Below are 22,367 nucleotides of genomic sequence, written 5' to 3' on the forward strand. Positions count from 1 at the left end.
GTCTGCACTCCTGGAGATGAGCTTTGTTTCTCTTTCATCTTAGTTTGTCTGGATAAGGAAAAAGTGTGACACGCAAAACACCATGGTAGCTTGATAAACTGGTTTTGGATTGTTCAGATGTACAGCACTTTTATAACGTGCTATTAAATACAAACCAATATCCAATCATTGTGCCAGAGATGTTGTTTCTGTAAAGTTCACAAGTAAAATCGAGCTTAGTTCATTATCTGAATTTGAAATGGTAGCAGTAAAATGATACTAGTTATCAGAATATATTTATTCAATGCAGCAAGCATCATGTTTGCATTTAGCATGTATTTAAAATTACCACAAAATAAGATTTTCTGACAGTACAAGTCATGAAAGTTTGCTAAGCTCATGGTATCGAGTCTGTTTGCTGTTTAACACTTACGTGAGCAATATTCAAACCATATCATGGTAGCCTGAGTAAAGATAACTCAAAAGGTCATTTATACAGCAATAACTCCATGCCACACCAGCATGTTCTAAGCTTATAAAATATAATGGATATTATTACCTGGCTCACCCCTGAGGCTTTCAAAGTGAGAGAAGTTTGACAGTCACATCATTATTTTGTCCCACCAGGTACCCATTCATAGCTGGGTGAACAGAGACAATTAACAAACTAATTTGCCTAATGTCACATATGCTCAATATGGATGTGAAAAATGTCTCATATTTAAAATATGTTCATGATGGATAATTGTTATGGTAGTTCAGCATCATTAAGACTATCATATCACTGTAGAAAACGGTTTGTGCATGACTTGACTGACAGCAGAATAAGGACATGTCTATTATAAAGAAGCAGTTTTACATTATGTAAAATGCATTGCCAACTTGTGCATAAATCGACATCTAAGGAACACTTATCAAACAGTTCCTTGTCATACACACTACAGCAGATCACTTGATTTAACAAGGTCTTGGCCCTCTCTATTATTTAACGCCGCATTTATTTATTATGGAACGCCCCACTTCTCAATTTTCAGCTATTTGACATCGGTTTGTTAATCATAGAAGCTGAACAGGACAATCCCGAGATTGACATCACTAGCATCAGTCTTCACATTACAATACGATGACATGCATCAACTAAGCCAATGATCCTGAATACCCAATTGTCTCTTATGAAAAGCATGGATTACTGAAGATCAATTCTATCTAGGATCTTCACGGGTCCTAAGCACTGTGACTTCTGTAAGCCAAATGGAGCTCTGGAAGTAATAGCATTAAGACTGTTTTGTCTCTGCTGGTTTATAGTGAAGTGTCTTCACAACAAGATGTTGCGCAAATCTGGATGACAGGTCTTGCAAGTACATCTTTACAATGACAGGGGTCTTGATGAGGTGCTGACAGCTCTATGATTCTATTACAAGAGTTTGTTGAAGGGTGACAGTAGTCTGACTAAGATGACATATTACGCCTTTAAACCAAATGTCAATCTGGTATTAGTCCAATATCCCTGCTACAGAATGTGGTTATAAATTGTGTCAAGACATGTAACAGCCTACCCGTGACCTTTGGCAATCGATCATGGCCAGCTGATACATCATCACTTGGCAAAATTGACATGATGGCACTGAAATGCAGTGTGAAGAAAATAACTTGCTTCAAGAGGTAATGTATATATATATATATATATATATATATATATTACCTCTTGAAGCAAGTTGTACTTGTTGTATAGGCACTTGCTATATATATATATAACTTCTCATACATACGTTCATTTGACAGAAATTTTCACTTCACTCCAGTTTAGATGACTGGCTTCAACTTGGTAACATTCTCTTGTTTAGACGATTTCTTTGAAATTTTGAACAGTCCACAATGAGAAATAATTGCTATGATCCACATCACTGTCAACTTAATATCAAAGCCACATTGAAGAAATTGTCATCTTAAAATGTACATTTCAGTCAGGTTGACATCATAGTTTTTATCTCCATGACAACCATCTTTCATCAAATGAAAATAATATAGCTCTGCTGAACTGTTCCATCCTAATCTGACATTGTCACTCACCATGGCTACTCTAGTGACTTTGATGTCTGCATCTCTGTTCTCGTGGTCTCTGCATCCAGAAACATCAAGAAGAGTGCCATTCAATCATCTGACATATGAATTTGAAACAGAGCTGAAGATAAGTACAAATCCATTTAGAACTGATAAACAGAGTATGTAATTAGGCAACTGTGATTTCCTTTGACCCTGGTATCTTAAAATACTGAAAATAGGTTTGGGGAAACTTCTGCAGTCTCAACACGAAACTTTATATTTAGCAAACAAACAAAGTGATGTTCATAACATATGCATCTAACATAGTATCAAGCAGGAAGGCAATTCAGATTCAGTATACAAATTCCAATATTTCCCCCTCCATAGGATCCAGTAATGTCTATCTCAGCTTTGGAGGAGACAGGGACAGGTCTCAACAAGGTTCTGACCTCTCTATCATAATGGAAACATAAAGGTTACATGTCACTGCCCTACCATGAATTAACCAGCACCAGCAACCAGCACCAACAGGACAAAGAAATCAAAGTAAGGACTCCAGATATCAGAAGTAATGTCACCATGACATAAACAAGCATTTCCAGCTAAATGTAGGGTGTTGGGGGGATGGGGGATATGATACACAGCATCTGTCATGGACATGTAACTCTGCAAGATGGATGAGTTGCCTCCAGTCTTCTCAGGTCATCATAACAACCTGGCATAGATTCAGCTCACATTAAATGCTATTGCTGCATGGTGTGTTTCATCACTATAAAGGCCACATAGCAGCTTCCTCTTTCATAACCTTCTGTGAAGAACTCAAGGGCATACCAAAAAGAGAGTTAACAGCTAATAGCCCTGTCCACAGAGACCTGATTGATCCTAATCTTCAAATAGATGTGGACAGTTACTGTCTAAAATGCCGCTGATAAAAATGACTTGATGTTTCATAAAAAATGCAAGCACATAACATTTGCTCATAACTAGTTGGGCCAGTTTCATGTTGTGGCGTTGCTGAATAAATATTAAAGTAAGTGAGACAGTGTGTTCTGTTCTCACATAGCATTGATGATACACCAGAGCAGGTCATACCATCAACAGGTAGCAGGGATGCATCCAGCTCGTTTAGAAAACTGGTCCAATTAGCCCAAAGATTTCAGAAAGTGGGCCAACATCTATGTGAACAATGGTCACCATGATTCATGATCTTTCACAAGTTTCAGGCTTACATGAGTACTTCAAAGAAAGGCTGGCCCATGACCATCTTCAAGAATTCTGAGGAGGAAATCTGAGAATGATTTTATGCGACTGACACAATAATAACAAACATGTTCAGATTTTTGTTTTTGTGTGAATCATATCTGGCACTAGTACAACAGAGCCCCTAACCTCAACTTTATTTGCATGAAATTTGTTGCTATGACTTTTGAATTTGCTGAAGCAATGATACTCATATCCTGCAATCCTGTGGTCTGGATGCACCCTGGAGGTAAGGTGAGAAACTAAGATGAAAAGCTTTCTTGTCTGCCTATTGTTCTAAAGGGTGGTCTCAGCATTGTAACTTCTGACATTCATTGACAATAGTGACACAGCACTCACAGCTCACTGTATAAGTGAGTGAGTTCAAATATATCGTCATATCAGCCATATTCCAGCCATATCATGACTAAATCAAATTACAGCTAGTCAATAGTTGAAAGTAAATGAAAAATATCTGTCAGTGAAGGAGTTCACAGTATGAATGGCCCTTGGAGAATGACAAAGTCTCCCCCAGCTGGGGAAACTTTTAACATCCAACATATAATAAAAATACAACACATACAAAGCTCCAGATAAGGCACATATATGTATTTTTAACATGATAAAAATCACATTTACTCAATTAAGTACAAATATAAGAGTACAAAGACACATTAAAGTCACTTAAAACCCAATAGCTCTTTAATACCTTGCATACTTTACTCAATTAACTAAATCCTTTGTGTAGGATGATTTGTTGTGGTGCCCAAACTCTACAACAGCATTAGCAAATGTTATATTATGGCTATATATACATATACTAGTATGGCCATAGACACTGTCTGGAGTTTACTGCAGTAGTCACTTGAGTGTTTGAAAATGGCTGACGACTATATGGCAATACCAGAATTACTAAAAACTTAAGCCTATTGAGAAGCATTTGTATTTATATATTTAAAAGTCTTAATTACCCAATAAGGATGAAAAACTCTGAGCAAAAGTACCCGATTATTTAAATTATTGGGAGTATACCAAATGCTAGTAACTCCTTCAAACATGCAATTACTCATACATGAACAGACATGGGAATAAATACCCAATTGCTTGAAAAATTATCTGGAGCTCTGCATATATGTGGTAAATCCAACCCAAGTTACCCAAATGAATCAAAACAGCTAAGATGGCAACATGTACCTCAGCTGGGTAATTTGAAACTTGAAGCACTTGATGCTGTTTAATAACACTCCACTAGCACTCACGTCAACAAACTCAACATTTTGATCCTGTACCAGGATTCCTTCAGCTGCCAAGCCAAACAGATGAACTCATCCACTGCAAAGGTTGCTGTACCACATGGCACTTCCTGAAGTCAATTATACACTCTGACATGTGAATACAATCGTAGGAGGAGAAATTGACACACCCAACTCCATCGCTTTATTACAACATGGTTGTAAAACTTTATGCCACAGTCGGTGCAGTAGGTGCACCTTAATGAAATACATAATCACAAAACTGTCCTCCTGTTCTCAGTTCAGTTTTCAGACTCACAAGAAACATTTGTTGTATACTTGCAAAGGCCAGATCAGTTTTATTTCTTGTTTTACGGATGTGCCTGTCAAACCTTTTCAAGTTTAAGAAAAAAAGATAAAAATTAATTTTCCTAAATTTTCCTAAATCCCAAATTAAAAAAAGTGTTTTTTTATATGTTTTTGGGCCCCATATATTACCAAAAGTAGTAAAATGCTTTGAGCATCAAGAAGGAATATCACTTTGATTGGCAAGTTTATTTTTATCTTATTTTTTTCCGCCTGCCTTTAGGTTTTCTGAGAACAAGAATAAAACAATAAATAAAATTGATCTGGCCTAATCACATGAACCACTGGACGCCTCTTAAATACATGTCACGATTCAGGTTTTTACAATGTTTATGTGGTACACAACATCCTGCTTTAGCAGGTTTCAACACTGCCATCATAAAACATATTATCTATACAGATAAACATGTTCTGAACAGAAGTTACACTTGACCTTCTACTTTTCACTCTCTTAGCACTTCCCTGAGAGATAAAGAGCCACATACCTTTTAAACTGAGCACAAAATGCTTAACTCTAAATCTGCTTTCGAAAGAACTAGAAAACAGCATTTGATCATCGAGGAGTCCATTATCCAGTTATATCTGGACCATTTTATTTGGATCTTTGGATGATGAATTCAGTTGAAAGAGGCTGTGGAAATTTGAACATTTGAAGAAAGACGACACAGTGTTTCACAAGAGTAATAGTTGGATAAACCAGATTATGTCTGAATATTCTCAGAATGTTTTGTCTTTTCACTAAGTCATTACAAGACAAGCATCCAATGTTATTACACCTGACCTGAGTGAACATGGTGTAGTAAGTCACTAGGAGTTTGAAATGTAGGAATGGTTGGTTGCTTTGTTGTTTAATGTCAGACTCAGCAATATTCCAGCTATACGGTAGTGGTCTGTAAATAATCATGCCTGGACCAGACAATCCAGTGATCAACAGCATGAGTATCAATCGAAGCAATTTGTATATGGTCACATGTTTGAAATGTCAGAAAATCCACCACAACCACAATTCACTGAACTTCCATGAAAAGTGGGACATTATATTTATTAACTTAAGACTTGAATTTTACAGGGGTATGGTTATGACAAAAAATTACTGTAATGATCCAAACATTGATACAGTTTTCCCACTGTCAAGCCTGTCCACACCTATGAGTTTAAGATGTGCTAGGACCTGTGAGGGTCCGAGGTAGAATAGGCTTTCAGCAACCTGACTATCCTTATCATAAGATCTTTACTACTAACAGGATCGGGTGGTCAGACTCGCTGATTTGGTTGACACATCATCAGTTCCCAACTGCACAGATTGATGCTCATATTGTTGATCACTGGATTGTCTGATCCAGACTCAATTATTAACAGACTGCCACCATATAGCTGGAACATTGCTGAGTGCAGCATAAAACTCAACTGACTCACTCAGTAAGTTGTGCTGGGTATTCAATGGAAATGATCTTCCAGTGCACTAGTCACTCAGGTTTAATTAATATTTATTAGATGATATGTTACCACAGGTATTGGAGTTGTGAACTACTGACATTTAGCAACCATCATCTCCAAGGATAAATTCTAACCACAATATGAATGTTGCAATTATTGTGAATATTGATGCATGTGATAAAATGGTTGTCATTTCAGAAACCAACATGGGTATTCCATGAGGATTCCACAACAGGAGAGGTCCCCGGTAGTCCATGCTTTCTTCACTATGGCGTCTATAGGTCCCCTGTACTTGAATTTTGTTAAGAATGTGCATACCTTGACCAAAATTCTATATAGTACCATATGCTCTCCCAGGGCTTTTATAGGTGAGGTACTCAAGAAAATGCATTTGTATTAATGGAGATGATAAATGACAAGAAGGTTGTCAAAATAACTGGTTGGTTCAGCCTGTGGGTTCAATGAGTGACCTAGTTGGCTGTAGCTCTTGCGATCATCCAGAGGTTTGTCCCAGCTGATTAGTCACAGGTGGCCATTTTGAAAATGTTAGACACAGCACAAAGAAATAACCTTATACTGGGTCCACCTCAGGATACTTTGGTCACAAATCATCAGTGCTTCTGGGCAGATAATTGCAAAAGTTACCATGACCTTCATCCCCCAGCCTTGTTCAAATACACATGTTCCTTACACAACAAATAGTTCAAAGATTCTGGTTTGAGAACAACAAGGAGTGAACATTTCTCTGGCAAATACCAACACCAAGACCTTGATGTAACAGAGGATCGGTGACAATGTGACACGTTGTCATTACTACCTCTCTGTCATCACCCTAGATGCTCTATGATGGAGGTCTATGCGATGGTTACATCAGAGCTGCCACCAAGAATATCACATCTGTAGTGCTAGGGACAAAGGAATCTAATGCACCAAGAGCTATCGCACATGCTTTGAGGTGGTAATCCCCTTGATCTCAACATGGTTCGCCCAATTGAGATGTGACACTTTACCCTGGACAAGACACATCAATCTTGGGCTATATGACATGAGGCTTATTGAATATCATGGTCGTCTAGCAAATGTGATTGGTGCTGTGAAATATAACCTGTTCGGACATGCACTAGATAAAGCCCTCTTGAGAGGATTCAAGCTGAACTGTTGCAACTCGAGACAGATTCATTACCATCAACATGAGCACAAAGTGTGCATCCATGCAATTTACCATTTCAAACAAAAGACACTTACAAAAGGCCTGTTAGTGCCAATATTGTATGCACCTTTTCATGCAAGCACAATTACATTTGCAATACATGAAGATATATAGTTACAAATTGTATTCATTGTATTTAGCTCAGGTTGTCAGTCACCATGTCATTCCTAGTGCATCAGTAAAGAAAGTGATTTAGGGTTTCAAGACAATTTGCACAGTATCTTACATATAACACAACACAGCAGATCTGGTGATAGCAATCAGATGATCTGGATATGGCAAAAAGATTCAAATGTAAAAATACTAAGCATATCACATGGTAACCATTAATAACAGCTATACATATCTACACCAGCTTCATTAATAAACATGAAAAATTACATCTGAAATATGTCAATTATTGACATTTAATTGGTTTACACACAAATATATATTTTCTTATAGGATATGGCATGCTTTTTCAATATTGATTTTTTATGCTGTAATAACACAGCTGGGATGGGTTAACTTGTTGTCTATTGTATATGGATATTGTATATTGCGCTACAGAAATATTCTTTTTTTATTATAATCATTTATTATTGTTTCAGGTATTTAAGTCAAGTGGCTCCTGAGTAGCATTGGGGTACTCATGGTTAGTCAGACGACATATAGAGGACAATAACAATTGAATACATACTGCTTACACTACAGATCACTATGCTGTGATGTCAAAGCTAAGGGAGATAAATGCATTGGGCTTTATAAATAACATTAGGGATATCTATGACTTATCTAACATTTTTATTTCCATTCTGTAGTGTGTCTGTGGAATCTACATGAAGTGGCAGTAAGAGTTCCTCTCGTTCCCCTATCCCAAATAATATTTATAAATTGATAGACACTAGAATTACTTAAAAAATCTAACACAACAATTTCTAGAGGACTCACAAATATAACTATAAGCTCCCAAATTAAGTAAAATACATATGGTTGAACCACTTAGTGTTACCTCTGTTGATCTGAGGAAGAAAAAACATGGGGGAACTGAACTCTAACACTGCCATATCATAACCAAAAGCATCTATAATACTGTGCTCAACCTGTCCACATTTCTTACTTCCATTTAGCATGACATTTATAGTTAAGATGTCAAGACTGAACGTCCCTCATTATGACTTAAGAAACAGTTTAGAACCATTTATTATACATGTACATATCCAAATTTGGCTAAATGCCATGAGGGAGAATTTCTGTTTCTGTCACATTTGATTTTATGAAAAAGATGGATTAAGAACATTAGAAATGAATTGAACGAAATGAATTCAAATTTCATTTTCTCAGGTCTTCTGTATCTGAGGAGAAAACATTTGCAGATGACATACTGGTAATACAACACATCAAACCAGTCAAAATGATGCCCTACTTTGATTTTTACTATCATCCTTTCCTCCATTTTTCCTGAAGATAATGTGACTTGCCTTTGCATCTGATAAAAATGACAGATGATACCAACATGCAGGATGTTCAAGCATTAAAATATCAGAGATATAAAACAGACATGAACAAAATTGTGGAAATTCTACAACAGCATTTCAGTCGAGATTTCATACAATTACTGACATGAATTTTGTTGTCTTTCATTTACCCTAACTAAAACCAATAGATAGGCAACATGTTCACTTCAGAAGCCATTCTAGTACAGCAATAGCATAAGCCAACAGAAGCAATTACACAAACCTGAACAAGGAAGATGTTAAAGTAATGATAGCAACATCATCGAACTTATGAAGTGATACCCTTATAGTCAGGTTAGACTGATTGAATATAGAGGCTGGTCTCGAGTCTTGTCTGGATAAGCAAGTATGCGATAAACCCATGTCATCATCTCGAGAGCTGAAGCAGGAACATCACTGCACGTTGGCTTCATTCCACCATGTATCAAATGAATGCATCACAAGAGACCTCCAGCCCTCTGCCAAAACTGCATGAAGAACTAACTACTGTTTTTTTCACATGGGGTAAAAAGCCCCATAACCAGTTGTCACACTTTAGCAGACGTAAAACGTGCTACTGGCATATAATTGCTGTAATTGTATTCTTGCAGATTCTTCCACTGCGCCAGTAAATGTTGTCTGCTTGCGGCTCCAGGGATACACTGTAATTCTGGTGTTTCGTCCATCTCCAAATAACCTGTATACCCACTCACTCAGTTTCTCATGTGTTTAACTCCATCTTGAGGGTATCCCTTAATATTTGAGGTGCGTTCACTTTGGACAGCCATCTAGACGTTTAGATGTTCTGCACCCATGTAAGGAAACAGGGATTTGAAAAAGGTATGGGAGCAATACTACTTTCTGAGCTTGTTGCAAGCAATTCATCAGCTGAGTTAAAAATTACAACCACACATAATTCTTCACTAACATTTGCCATGAATGGCAAGTCACTTTGTCTAAGTCAGATGAAACATTGATTGACTGGGATAATTATTAATTCCAAACTAGGTATGTTTCAGGAGCTCTGGAGCACTTGATACTGTTCAAAATACTCTTCTGAGATCATTTTCCATTTTTATCTGAACAAATGACTTGCCTTTGCAAGCATATATAATGAAAACCACATCTGAAGTAGGATAAGCATTTCAGGTACACATATTTGATAGTGATTCTTAAACTCTTGCTCATGAGGTATCAGAATCATGCGATTAATTCTGCTCAGAAAACTTCCTCTGACTGTAGAAATGGTTTTGTTATTATTAAAACAGAACAAAACTACTTATCTGTAGCACCTTTCCAAATCTGTTGTTTAATGCTGCACTTAGCAATATTCAAGCTATATGGGGGTGGTCTGTAAAAATTACGTCTCGGCAAGACAATCCAGTGATAAACATCAAGACCATGATATACACAACTGAGACAAGATGACATGTCAGCCAAGTCAGAAAGTCTGACTATTCGATCCCAACAGTCACCACTTATGATAGGCTGAAGATTGAAGACCAGTTCTAATCCTGATCTTCATGGGTTTCCCAGTCTTAGTCTAAATATAGTAACTTGTGACCAGTCTTAAGTCTAGATATAGTACCTTGTGACTGGTCTTAGTCTAAATATAGTAACTTGTGACCAGTCTTAGTCTAAATATAGTACCTTGTGACAGTCAGTAAGGCACAGCATTTCTGTAATTTTCTGTAATTTGAACCAATAAGATCTGAATATAAAATATGAAAACAAACCAGATGGACATCAAATGACTTGAGGTGATCCGACTGACCTTCAATTTGCCCAAGCATAATCTATTTTTATCAAGACGACAGAGAACTAAAAAGAACTAATGAATTCCTCATATTAACACACTGTACATTCCCAAAGGAACAAATAATTTAAATAAGAGAAGAAAAAGTCTTCATCTAGCACTAGCTGGAAATTTAAGATTAACTTCCATGTCTCTTGTGTGTCTAATCCTTTGAAGCTTCAACCCCACAAAAACATGACCATGAAGACAGTATTCCTCGATGGGTCAAAGTTAGTTATCAGTTAAGTGCTATTTCTAAGAGATACTGTGGCTCCCAGGGACAAGTTTTCAAACTGAATACAATTTATCACGATAACCACGTAGCTTATTCCACTAATGAGTTTGTACACAGCACGATAACAAGAGTAGCTTAAACAGGAGTGAGAGGCAGACATGTTGCGTGAAAATGGTGAATTGGTTTATTCAGAGTTGCATGGTATTCCTCAGTTCCAGAGATGTCCTCTTTTTCTGGTTTGACAGCTTCATTAAAGTAATTGCACAGTGTTATGTTGGGGACAAATGAGGAGACATATCTCGAGAAGAAAGCCTGCCGTAAAAGCGCAAGGTCTTCAATGTACTTTTTAGCCTGGCTAGCTAGCCACCATGATAATATAACATTCAAACTGCATAAGTGAACTTAGTCAAGTATTCACCATCCTAGCAAGTGCAAATTAGCAAGCTTTCTGTTCATCGCTGCACCCTTCAACATCATTCAAGAAGGCATGACTGCTCAGCATCCCCTGAAATCCAGGTCTACAACCAACCATTTCAATCAAATATTTCAGTGTAACATTTAGCACACATCTCAAACCACAGCTTCTTCTTCTCGTAAACTTAATTACTCACCATTACTGTCTGATTTTTGTTGCAGATGCTGCATCCTTGGACAAGTTTCAAATAACCCCTTTGTTTTTGCTCCATGTAACATGACTAATAATGCCCTTCAATTTATACAATTCTGCTACTTGATGGTGATGACTATTCAATAACATGCATATCTAAGTTACACTCTGACAAAGATCAGCCCTAACATCCAAGTGAACAATACCATTATGTGATGGAGCTATCGCACACCTCTTACTTCCATAAACTTTGTGATGTTAAGGATAAAAGAGTAATAGAGATGAAATATAGCCTAGCACTGCACCAAAATAAAAGATGTAAAGATACAGTTTTGACACGACTGGGAAACTGATCACAGAAACAGAGTTTTGCTGGTTTCCATGGTTATGGCCGATTAATCAGAAAAATGAACAACCTCACTACTAGAATAACATGTATGCAATTGTTTCACATAGGAAAACTGAATGGGTTTAGAGTTATGCTGAGTATACAACATCATCACTGGCAGACGACATGTCTGCCGCTGATCCATATCTCCACCCACACACGATAAGCCAGGGAGCTCTCATTCAACAGTGTACCATCACTATCAACACAGCAATACAATAAGCAATATGCTTCTGTCCATATTGATCAACATACAGCTCCATTCTGGAGCAACATATACATTTCATTTGTAACATGAACAATGCATTGTGATGCATATCATGTTGTGATGTCTGACTCTGGCTACAGTTCGGAATGGGTTATTTTTGCTTTGCGCAGGTCACCTTTGGCTGATATGGGTTATCTGTCTCATTGTGAGTTGGTTTGTTGTTTTTTTGTTTTGTTGTTTAACGCTGCAGCAATATTCCAGCTATATGGCAGCAGTTCAGCCAATGAAGTGCTCAGCAGCACAGGCATCAAGCTACTCTTTTGGAATGCGATGACGTCTGTAAACCACGTCAGCAACAGGAGAAAGAAGGAGGATGTTTGTGTTATTAACATTAACTAAAAGTCCAATTACATGTCAACACCATGCAGCAGATTGAGTTTTTTCAAGATTTCAATGTTTGATTGTTATGTCATAGAATGATCAATATGTGATATATTATCCATGGCTGCTGCTGTTTTATACAATCTGTGCATCTCTTGAATGTCATGGTTTCAGTATTTGATGCATCATGTCATGATTTCAATGTTCGATGTATTATGTAAAAGCTTCAATGTAAGGTTCAATGTTCAATGCATTAAGAAAAGGTTCAATGTTTGATGTATTAAGTCAAGGTTCAATATTCAATGCATTAGGTCAAGGTTCAATATTCAATGCATTAGGTCAAGGTTCAATATTCAGTGCATTAGGTCAAGGCTTCAATGTCTGATGCATTAGGTCAACGTGCCATGATCGGGTTTTACATAATGGCTTTGCTATGTGGTGCCTTAGTCCATGAACTTGATGTCAAGGGGCTCATTCCTAAAAGCGATCTAAAAGCGACAGTAGCACCTCCCAAACTTCAACACAGACTTATGACTGTCATAGCACTAGGATCGCTTAGAGGAGCATGGCCCAGTTCATCATACCAAGACTTAGGTAGATAATTCAGCTGTGTTTACAAACGTGCTTCAGCATGGCAACTTACTGACCTTGTGTGTATATTGAGGCTCTGTCAATGCCTCCATCCTCTTCTCGGAGGAAGCGCAAGAAATCCCCCACTGTGTGGGTGATGGGCTTGAGGGTGAATTCACAGGTCTCCCTACGAGACGGTAAAGGCACTGAGAGGACTGGAAGGCCGTCAGAGTACTTGACAGTAACATCTGGAAAAGACAATGTCATCGTATCAATTGGGAATCAAATCTGCAGTATTAGCATATGCACATGCTATAAAAGCCTGGCCTTATTAACTGCCCTTTTGCCTTTCATCAAAAGTGAGTATGATTTTATGCTACTATTATCAATATTCCAACAATATCATGTGGGAATACAAGAAACTAGCTTGTGGGGAATCGAATGTCAGTCTCTGTGTACCAATCAGTCCCACTGTCCCATTTGACAAAAGAATAAATTCACAAATCCAAGGCCAGCACTAAAAAAATTGATAAACATAACTCTTATCTACAAATTTCAATGTCTCAGAGTCATTCATATTCATCAACCATTGTTGTCAAGACGATCGCAACAATAATCCACTAAGCACGCACAGACAAAAAAGTGTTAGGATTCAACAAAAGTTTTATATTATGGTTCATGAACATGTACAATGTTTCCTTTGCATCCTAAAACATAATCGTGTTTGTATATTCCCAAGCAAACTTTTACAATTAGGTTGTCACGATCAATTATCAATCTGTAAGTCCCTGCATAATTCAACAAGGCCTGGTGTAACAGAAGCAAGAACATACAACAAGAGAACACATAAACTCTTTCATTGGCACTAGACGACACAAAAATCAATATATCTCAAATAAAAGACACAAAGACACCCACTTAGGATTCAATTTCAAGTTTAAATATTGTGGGATTCTAGGCCTGTATAATATCATAGATCTCTATTCATAAATGACTTCAGCTATGATATGACAAATGACAAAGCAGTTGGTTCTTTTTTCAACTTCACTGACCAAGAGACCACATTCCACCTTAGGTTAAAATGAGTCAGTGAGTGAGTGAGTGAGTTTAGTTTTACGCCGCACTCAGCAATATTCCAGCTATATGGCGGCGGTCTGTAAATAATCGAGTCTGGACCAGACAATCCAGTGATCAACAACATGAGCATCGATCTGCGCAATTGGGAAACGATGACATGTGTCAACCAAGTCAGCGAGTCTGACCACCCGATCCCGTTAGTTGCCTCTTACGACAAGCATAGTCGCCTTTTATGGCAAACATGGGTTGCTGCAGGCCTATTCTACCCTGGAACCTTCACAGGTCAGGTTAAAATGAAAAAGTATCTAAAATAACACAAGATAATGATGACTGTTGAAAAGGGAAAATGTCTGAAAAATTAAAAACAATTCACATTCACATCAACTTCAAGGCTTAAGCAACTCTTCTCTAAACATTGATTGTCTCTTCAAATCTGACTTAAACATCGATTCATAATGTACCTCACTTTCAAAGAAAATTTTGAGAAACAATGATATATTCGTAATGACCTAATTGTGACATCTACGACTTTTTTACACATCTAATAGCTGTTTCGCACTGCTAGAAATGTATTGCTTCCATCACCCAAAAGATCAGAGAATTGACGCTGATATTCAGGATTAATAGAACACCATAGTCAATTCCACTTTTCATTCCTTCCCAAGACAGTCTCAAAATGGTGAATAAATGTGTCTCTGGATTCCCAAGGCCGAGAACCTGTCCTCTTTTCTGTCTGGTAAGAGGATCGTGTTGCAGCAGAATTAAAGAAACTACATTACAAGCAAGCTTTTTTCATGTCATGAAGCAGCACTGATCACTTAAAACAGGATCCTAGTTTATCTCAGTCATGCATACAAATGCCTATATTTGTTACCTTGATTGGAATAACATCAGAGTATTTATTGAGATAGCAACATAACTATCCGGAATTCCTATTAATGAAGTATATTTTCCATATCTCATTCTCCATGAATCACATTCAAAGCTTTAGCTCACACATAAGACTAAATCTCTAACTCTCCGAAAATTAGATAGAAATCCATTAAAAATAAATCTCTCTTGTTCTAAAGCTGCAGTAGAATATTTAGAATGCCTGAATGGACAAAAACTGCATCATTAAGTCAAAACCTACTTGAATATTATTTGTTTCATCTGATGATAGAAGAAGCTTCAACTTCAATCACTGAGTAATGTTTGATACCACTGCTACTACTAGCAATATTTGTGTGTATCAAAGACACCTGATGATATTCCCATCTTGGCCAGGTGTGGTTTATAACAGAAGCAAATATCTACACTGTTGCATAAGTGTACTTGCTTGTTTGTTGTTTACACCGCACTCAGCAATATTCTAACTACATGGCAGCAGTCTGTAAATAACTGGGTTTGGATTAGACAATCCAGTGATCAACAGCATGGACAATGATCTACACAGATGGGATACAATGACATCAGCCACTCTATCCACCTTATCATGTTAACAGCATGATCGTCAATCTACAACTGGGATATTATAAGTTATTCACTGGTCAGTTACCTCAACCCATGGTGCCCGAGGGGCCAGTGACCAACATACTGATCTCACCCAACACCTCAAAGTTAATTTTGAACTGTTTGAAGCATGGGTATCGGATCGTACACTTCAGCCAACCTGTGTGAACCAATCAATTCAAATCTTGCACCTTGCTGTTTTTTTCCCCTATAGGTATTGTCTTAGTAAAGCCGCTACGATGTAATTCCTGTTCTTAATATTCACAGGGACTATATTTGAAAGTTTTGTCAAAATCTTTTGGAATGCGAGCCAAATGTTTTCGTAGCCATAGCTAGACAGCACAAGAAAAACAGATTTAGAGTTATCTCCATTCCATCAATTTGTATTCGTAAAACATCGGTAATTTCCATGCATCATGCGTGATGCAATGTTATTTGAGGTAAGTACCACGAAGTAACGAATGAGTTGCTATTGGCAGCGGGGTGTACTACAATATACCTTGCTTGTACACAGGGTACACTGTAAATCATAGACGAGCGCTCAGCTAATCAGACAGTGACATTTATGTGCGAGGTATGATAACATAACATGTTTCAACCAAGTAATCAAACTAATCCCATTAGTCTCCTCTTGTGACAAGCATGGGTTGCTAAAGACCAATTCTAACCTGGATCTTCACGGGTTGTTGCATAAGATGAACACAAGATATCACCAGCCCCATTTTTTAAGAAATTCAGTGTGCTAAACTTAAATTGGGCGTTTGGGACCGACTTTCACCCTAGCTACGAGCTAAATCTAACATTACTTTAGGTCTCTAATGATGTCAAATCAGCATTTTCTAAATGTCAATTATGAAAATAAAAGCATCTAGCCTAGTGAAGTTTAAAAACCACAAGTGTCAGAATATCACCTTCACCTGTACCACCTTAGAAATGATTTTTTTAATTAACACCAACATTGAATTTTGTTACAACAACCCTTCAAACTGAAAACCACAACATAGAACCTTGAAACAACTTGCTATTTCTGTGATAATTCCAGCCTGACTTGATGTGTAATCACAACATAAACCAAATTACTGACAGCAACTCAAGTAAGTAACAGTGTTTATTCAATTTAACAAAAATAGCATGCTGGCAGTGTTCATCATTAATGCATGGTGAGGTTGACCTGCCAGAGCATAGACCTTGGAAGTGTTGTTCCAGCAATGACAACCTTAGGTGCCAGTCATGCAAAAACTCCATCTTTTCCTCAACAAGCTTGTACCTGGATTATAAGAGTCCATGTATCTACCACGATGTATGTCAGATATCTGATTGCCTTCTATTCCTAAGTATAGATTTGTCCTAGTAACAGACAGATTAATTTTCTTCCCACTAGTCAGACTGGGTGTCTAATGGTCTTGTGGCCAAGATTCCACGGCTATCAGCATCTCTGAGGAATGGCCTCGATTACTGACATCAATTGAACCTGAATGGCCCACACCATATAACAAGGAGTGGTGTCTGCCTGGTGCTTTATGGCCAAGTGTGTACAGGACATCAAGTTCACAATCTGTGTCACAATAACAGAACAGAATCAAACGATCATTCAATATAAATGTTCAATATAATTCCATGGTTGGATGGTCAGAAGACTAAGGTAACAAAGTGCATGTGTGCATGTGCACATGTGCACACACTTGTCATACAGCTTTGTTATAATGCTAGCTCAAAGAGATACCAACCAGCAGTTAAACACAAAAAACTTGCACATGCTACAATGCATACTCTTTACTTAAGACACTCTATCAAACCACATAAACAAATACTCCATTTCTCTCAATAATACTAACTATAAGCCCTCAGGGAAGCTACACATAGAGCATTCTCCACAAATTATGCATGTAGATTCCAATATTAAATTAAGAAATTCAAATGAATTAATCCAGTGTTGCATAAAATCAAGTCTTGCACCCGTTACCAGGTGAACATTATTTCAAGCCAACCCTATAGATACATGCCCCTCAGACTACTCCTGCACGTGTGATGGAACTTGTGATAGAAACCAGTTCAGGAAACACAGACAGCAGTGTGTGACAGTTTTCGATGTACAGCGCAAATGTTTACATTTCATATATGGCAAGTGTTCTCTGCTTGGAGAAGTTTCAGTTATTGATTACATGTAAGTTGTAAGTAATAATAAGTCTTTTATCGCGACAATACATAGCTAAAGTGAGGCATATGCCTTGATATATATACTATAGGCCAAAATATTGCTGAAAACATGTGACATTGTGCCTTTAATCATTACTGTGTAAATCACTTGAGATATCTCGGCCAGCTTGATTCCAGGAAGTATAAGAAGATTCCACAAGAAGGCATTGATGTGAGGTCTACCAGTACTTCAGCTCCTGCCAATATCAATGATGCACATCTGCCACAGTATCATGTTACATCAACAACAACGACATAATGCATGCACAGAATTCAAGCTGACATCAACCTTGAATATTAGTCAATTTGTTGCAAAAATGAAGATTCACTTCCACATGAACCGAGGACAAAGCTCTGTTTAATAAAGTCCGGAAACTGTTTCCATGTTGAGGGCCATTTGGAACAATTTTCATAAATTGGTAAGTCATGTAAAATGGGATATTTTCACAAAAAATCACAGTAGAGGCTGTATATACAGAGATGAATCTTTCCTGAAAATCATTTTCCAAGAAAAATTATTTTGGCCATCTGGGTTTTACTTAACATTTCATGCAAGTAGCTGTAGTTGGCAAACATGGAAATTGCATCATTAAGTCCAGGATTTGAATAGTTTAAAGATACAATTTCTTTCTCAAATCTTTTAACCTAACACTTACAGTAAGAACATAAAAGGAACCATTAAAATCTTTTCCTCTTTAATGGTTTTGTTATCAGTGAAATACAAGTCACTTTTACAAATGTAAACCTTTATATATATCTGAACAGAATAATTTGGAAATGGATTTTGAAATTCTCATCCATGTGCCGAGGAAAAGTGGCCACAAATCGCTCTCAAGGAGCAACCAAATTCATCGAAAGACAGAAAATACAATAAAACCAGTTCAGATGTAAATAATGTTAACACTCATAAGCAAAACAAATATGTTCCCACTCAATACCAACATTGTTAGTGGTTAAAGGGTCCTGTCCCACAAAGTGATCATTGCAATAGTCAAGCAATATCACAGCTGGGATCACTAGATATGGGCTTCACACACTGTACACATGTGGGGAACTGAACCCGGCCTTCAGCAAGATGAGAAAACACTTCAACTACTGGGCTAGCCCACCACCCCTTACCTGTAAAGTGATCATCTTAATGCTAAGATTGCCTTGTAAAGCAGGGTCAATGTCTAGTATGACAATCGAAGTAATGATGGTTCGTTTGTTCATTTGTTGGTTAACAATGTGCTCAGCAAGTTTTGCATGACAACAATCTGTAAAAAAATTGGTTTGAGTATAACACAGCAGGGGACAGCAAAAATGGGGCTTGATGTGTCCATGAGGGGAATTGAACCAAGATCTCTGGCATGATAAGTGGACACTTTTCCCACTGAAGCACCCTACTAGCCTTGCCGATGTAAGGGGTCCCCAATGAACCATCCTACCAGCCCTGCCGATGCAAGGGGTGCCCAATGAACCATCCTACCAGCCCTGCCGATGTAAGGGGTCCCCACTCAACCACCTTACCAGCCCTGCTGATGTAAGGGGTCCCCACTCAACTACCTTACTGGCCCTACTGATGTAAGGTGTCCCCACTCAACCACCTTACCGGCCCTGCCAGTGTAAGGGGTCCCTATTGAACCACCATACCGGCCCTGCTGATGTAAGGGGTCCTATGAGTAATTTACAATACTGTGACAACTGTCGACCTGATTGTAGTCATCTACTGCATACATCAGTACAAACTCATACATCAACCTATTTCTTCGGAAATTCAACATCACATCCAATCTAACTATTTGCTGGTTTGGGAGATGGCCCTGTATCATAGTGTGCTAAACACACTGCATGCCCAAGTTTCAGCTGAACTGCCCCTGATGTCCAATCTACATAAAACAACAGAGAAGCTCTCCCCTGTGTCATGCTGCATGTCATTTGAAAGGCTTGTTATTCCCTACTGGCAAGCACATGCTATAAATGGGTCCACATTTTATGCTTCTATTCATATTGCTCTATATTTGATAAAAAAACCCAGCACAGAGCTTTGCCAATGAAAGTTTCTAAGCAGGCTTTTCATGGTGAGTGAACTGACTTTCTTATCTCTTTGAGTGAGTGAGTGAGTGAGTGAGTGAGAGAGTGAGAGAGAGAGAGTGAGTGAGTGAGTGAGTGAGTGAGTGAGTGAGTGAGTGAGTGAGTGAGTGAGTGAGTGAGTGAGTTTAGTTTTACGTCACACTCAACAATATTCCAGCTATATGGCGGCGGTCTGTAAATAATCGAGTCTGGACCAGACAATCCAGTGATCAACACATGAGCATCGATTTGCACAATTGGGAACCAATGACATGCGTCAACCAAGTCAGCGAGCCTGACCACCTGATCCCGTTAGTCGCCTCTTAGTACAAGCATAGTCACCTTTTATGGCAAGCATGGGTTGCTGAAGGCCTATTCTACCCCAGGACCTTCATGGGCTTGAATCTTTGACAAACCAGTTGTATAACATTGTACAAGATTTGTGGAAAAAAGCCATAAGTGACATAGATTGCAGGTGTCCTGTTTTCGTATAATCACTCGATACTGACATGATGCAAATGTACACAAGTAAATTCATAGTCAGCAGATCCTGTACTGCAAAGGGCAGCAACTCTGCCCAGTAAACAGCAGCACCAAATACCACTGGGGTATCTATACCCTTCGTGTTCAATGCATGCCACTCAAATTGTGAAGCCACATAATGACTGATCAGTAGGGTATTGGTGATGATAGGTAGGCGTATCTAACACTGAGTGATTTGTAATTGGCAAATGAAAAAATTAATGCTGCTTTAGAAGTGATTTTAATCAAGAAATGTATGCTCGGTGGTGTTTCAACAGTGAAGTCTGGATGACAGAAATCCAGATATCCGGATATTCAGTTATCCAGAAGATTTACACAAAAATGAATGTGTCTGGACATCTGGGGTCTCACTGTATATCCAAGAGCTTTGAAGAGCTGATAAGGAAAGCTGTTGTCATAAACACAACATCTGAACAAATATGAACCCCACCATGATTTTGTTGATCAAGAAATATGTCAATATGAAGTCAACGATTAACAATTGTCTGTTTGCTGAACATGACAGCTTTTATTTCTCAAAGACAAGCTGATGGAAATGAGAAAAGCAATATTTATGTTGTGTTTACTAATTGAATATGCAAACCCAAAAGAACCGAACAACAGATTGCCTTGCATCAATATACATGTATATCACACCACACAACATATCTGTTGACAAATTATTGCTTAGTATTTAAAAAATAAGTATAGAACTGTACACTTTATTGTCTTTAATCTATTACATTATTCATCATCTTCTCATGCAAATTATCTGGTAGAGAATGATTCTGGTTAGGACATGTTTTTCAAACCTTAACTTTCATTGGCTGTAGTTACAAGAGAAATGTTTGCTCGACTTGCCAGGGTATATGCTGATGGGCCTGGGTATTGTGTAGCATGGAAGGGCACCATATATCATCATTAAAACCCTATGCCTCACAGAACACTACAACCTTAGCCTTAGGTTCATACTGGCCCATCAGGTTTCCATGGAATATAAAACAACCTGGAGGGTTTAAATAAATGTACAGCATTAGGACCATTTGATAAATTCAGCTATATTTTGTGATCTTTAGTGCTTTACAATGCCTGGCTATCCAACAGTCATGAATATTTCAAACAGTCATTTAAAAAGAAAACCACCATTTATCCCTTGAGCCAGAAATTCTACAGTGGCTTGTTATTGGTAGTAATACATGATGACAATGAGTATAAAGGTGACTATTCAGGGATTATCCTCCAACACAATAGTCATCACAGTCAGAAACCACTCAACACGTTTACAACTGTTTAACCTGACACCTTTCTAAAGTTGATAATTCCTGCTTTTTCTGGGCCGACCACTGTTACAAATGTTTGTCTATACTGCAGACTGTGTGCATACCTTAACACCCCAAGTTGATAATTCCTGCTTTATCGGGGCCAACCACTGTTACAAATGTTCACCTATACTGCAGACTGTGTGCATACCTTAACACCCCAAGTTGATAATTCCTGCTTCATCTGGGCCGACCACTGTTACAAATGTTCACCTATACTGCAGACTGTGTGCATACCTTAACACCCCAAGTTGATAATTCCTGCTTTATCTGAGCCAACCACTATTACAAACGTTCACCTATACTGCAGACTGTGTGCATACCTTAACACCCCCAAGTTGATAATTCCTGCTTTATCTGGGCCGACCACTGTTACAAACGTTCATCTAAACTGCAGACAGTGTGTGTACCTTAACACCCCCAAGTTGATAATTCCTGGTTTATCTGGGCCATCCACTATTACAAATGTTCATCTAAACTGCAGATGTGTGTGTGTGTGTGTACCTTAACCTTCTCAAGATGTTAATTTCATTATTTATTTGGCT

The 22,367-nt window shown here is 38.0% G+C and overlaps 1 protein-coding gene across 1 annotated transcript in view; it reads right to left on the reverse strand.

Annotated features, from left to right (window-relative positions):
- LOC137283392 (calcium uniporter protein, mitochondrial-like) overlaps positions 1-22,367 on the reverse strand; it is a 106,443-nt gene that overhangs the window by 35,903 nt on the left and 48,173 nt on the right. Inside the window, exon 3 of the mRNA XM_067814857.1 lies at positions 13,243-13,413. Within this exon, the coding sequence (XP_067670958.1) occupies positions 13,243-13,413 (171 nt within the window). The remainder of the gene's footprint in view (positions 1-13,242; positions 13,414-22,367) is intronic.

The sequence above is a fragment of the Haliotis asinina genome, chromosome 5, assembly GCF_037392515.1.
Source record: "Haliotis asinina isolate JCU_RB_2024 chromosome 5, JCU_Hal_asi_v2, whole genome shotgun sequence".
Taxonomy (NCBI): Eukaryota; Metazoa; Mollusca; class Gastropoda; order Lepetellida; family Haliotidae; genus Haliotis; species Haliotis asinina.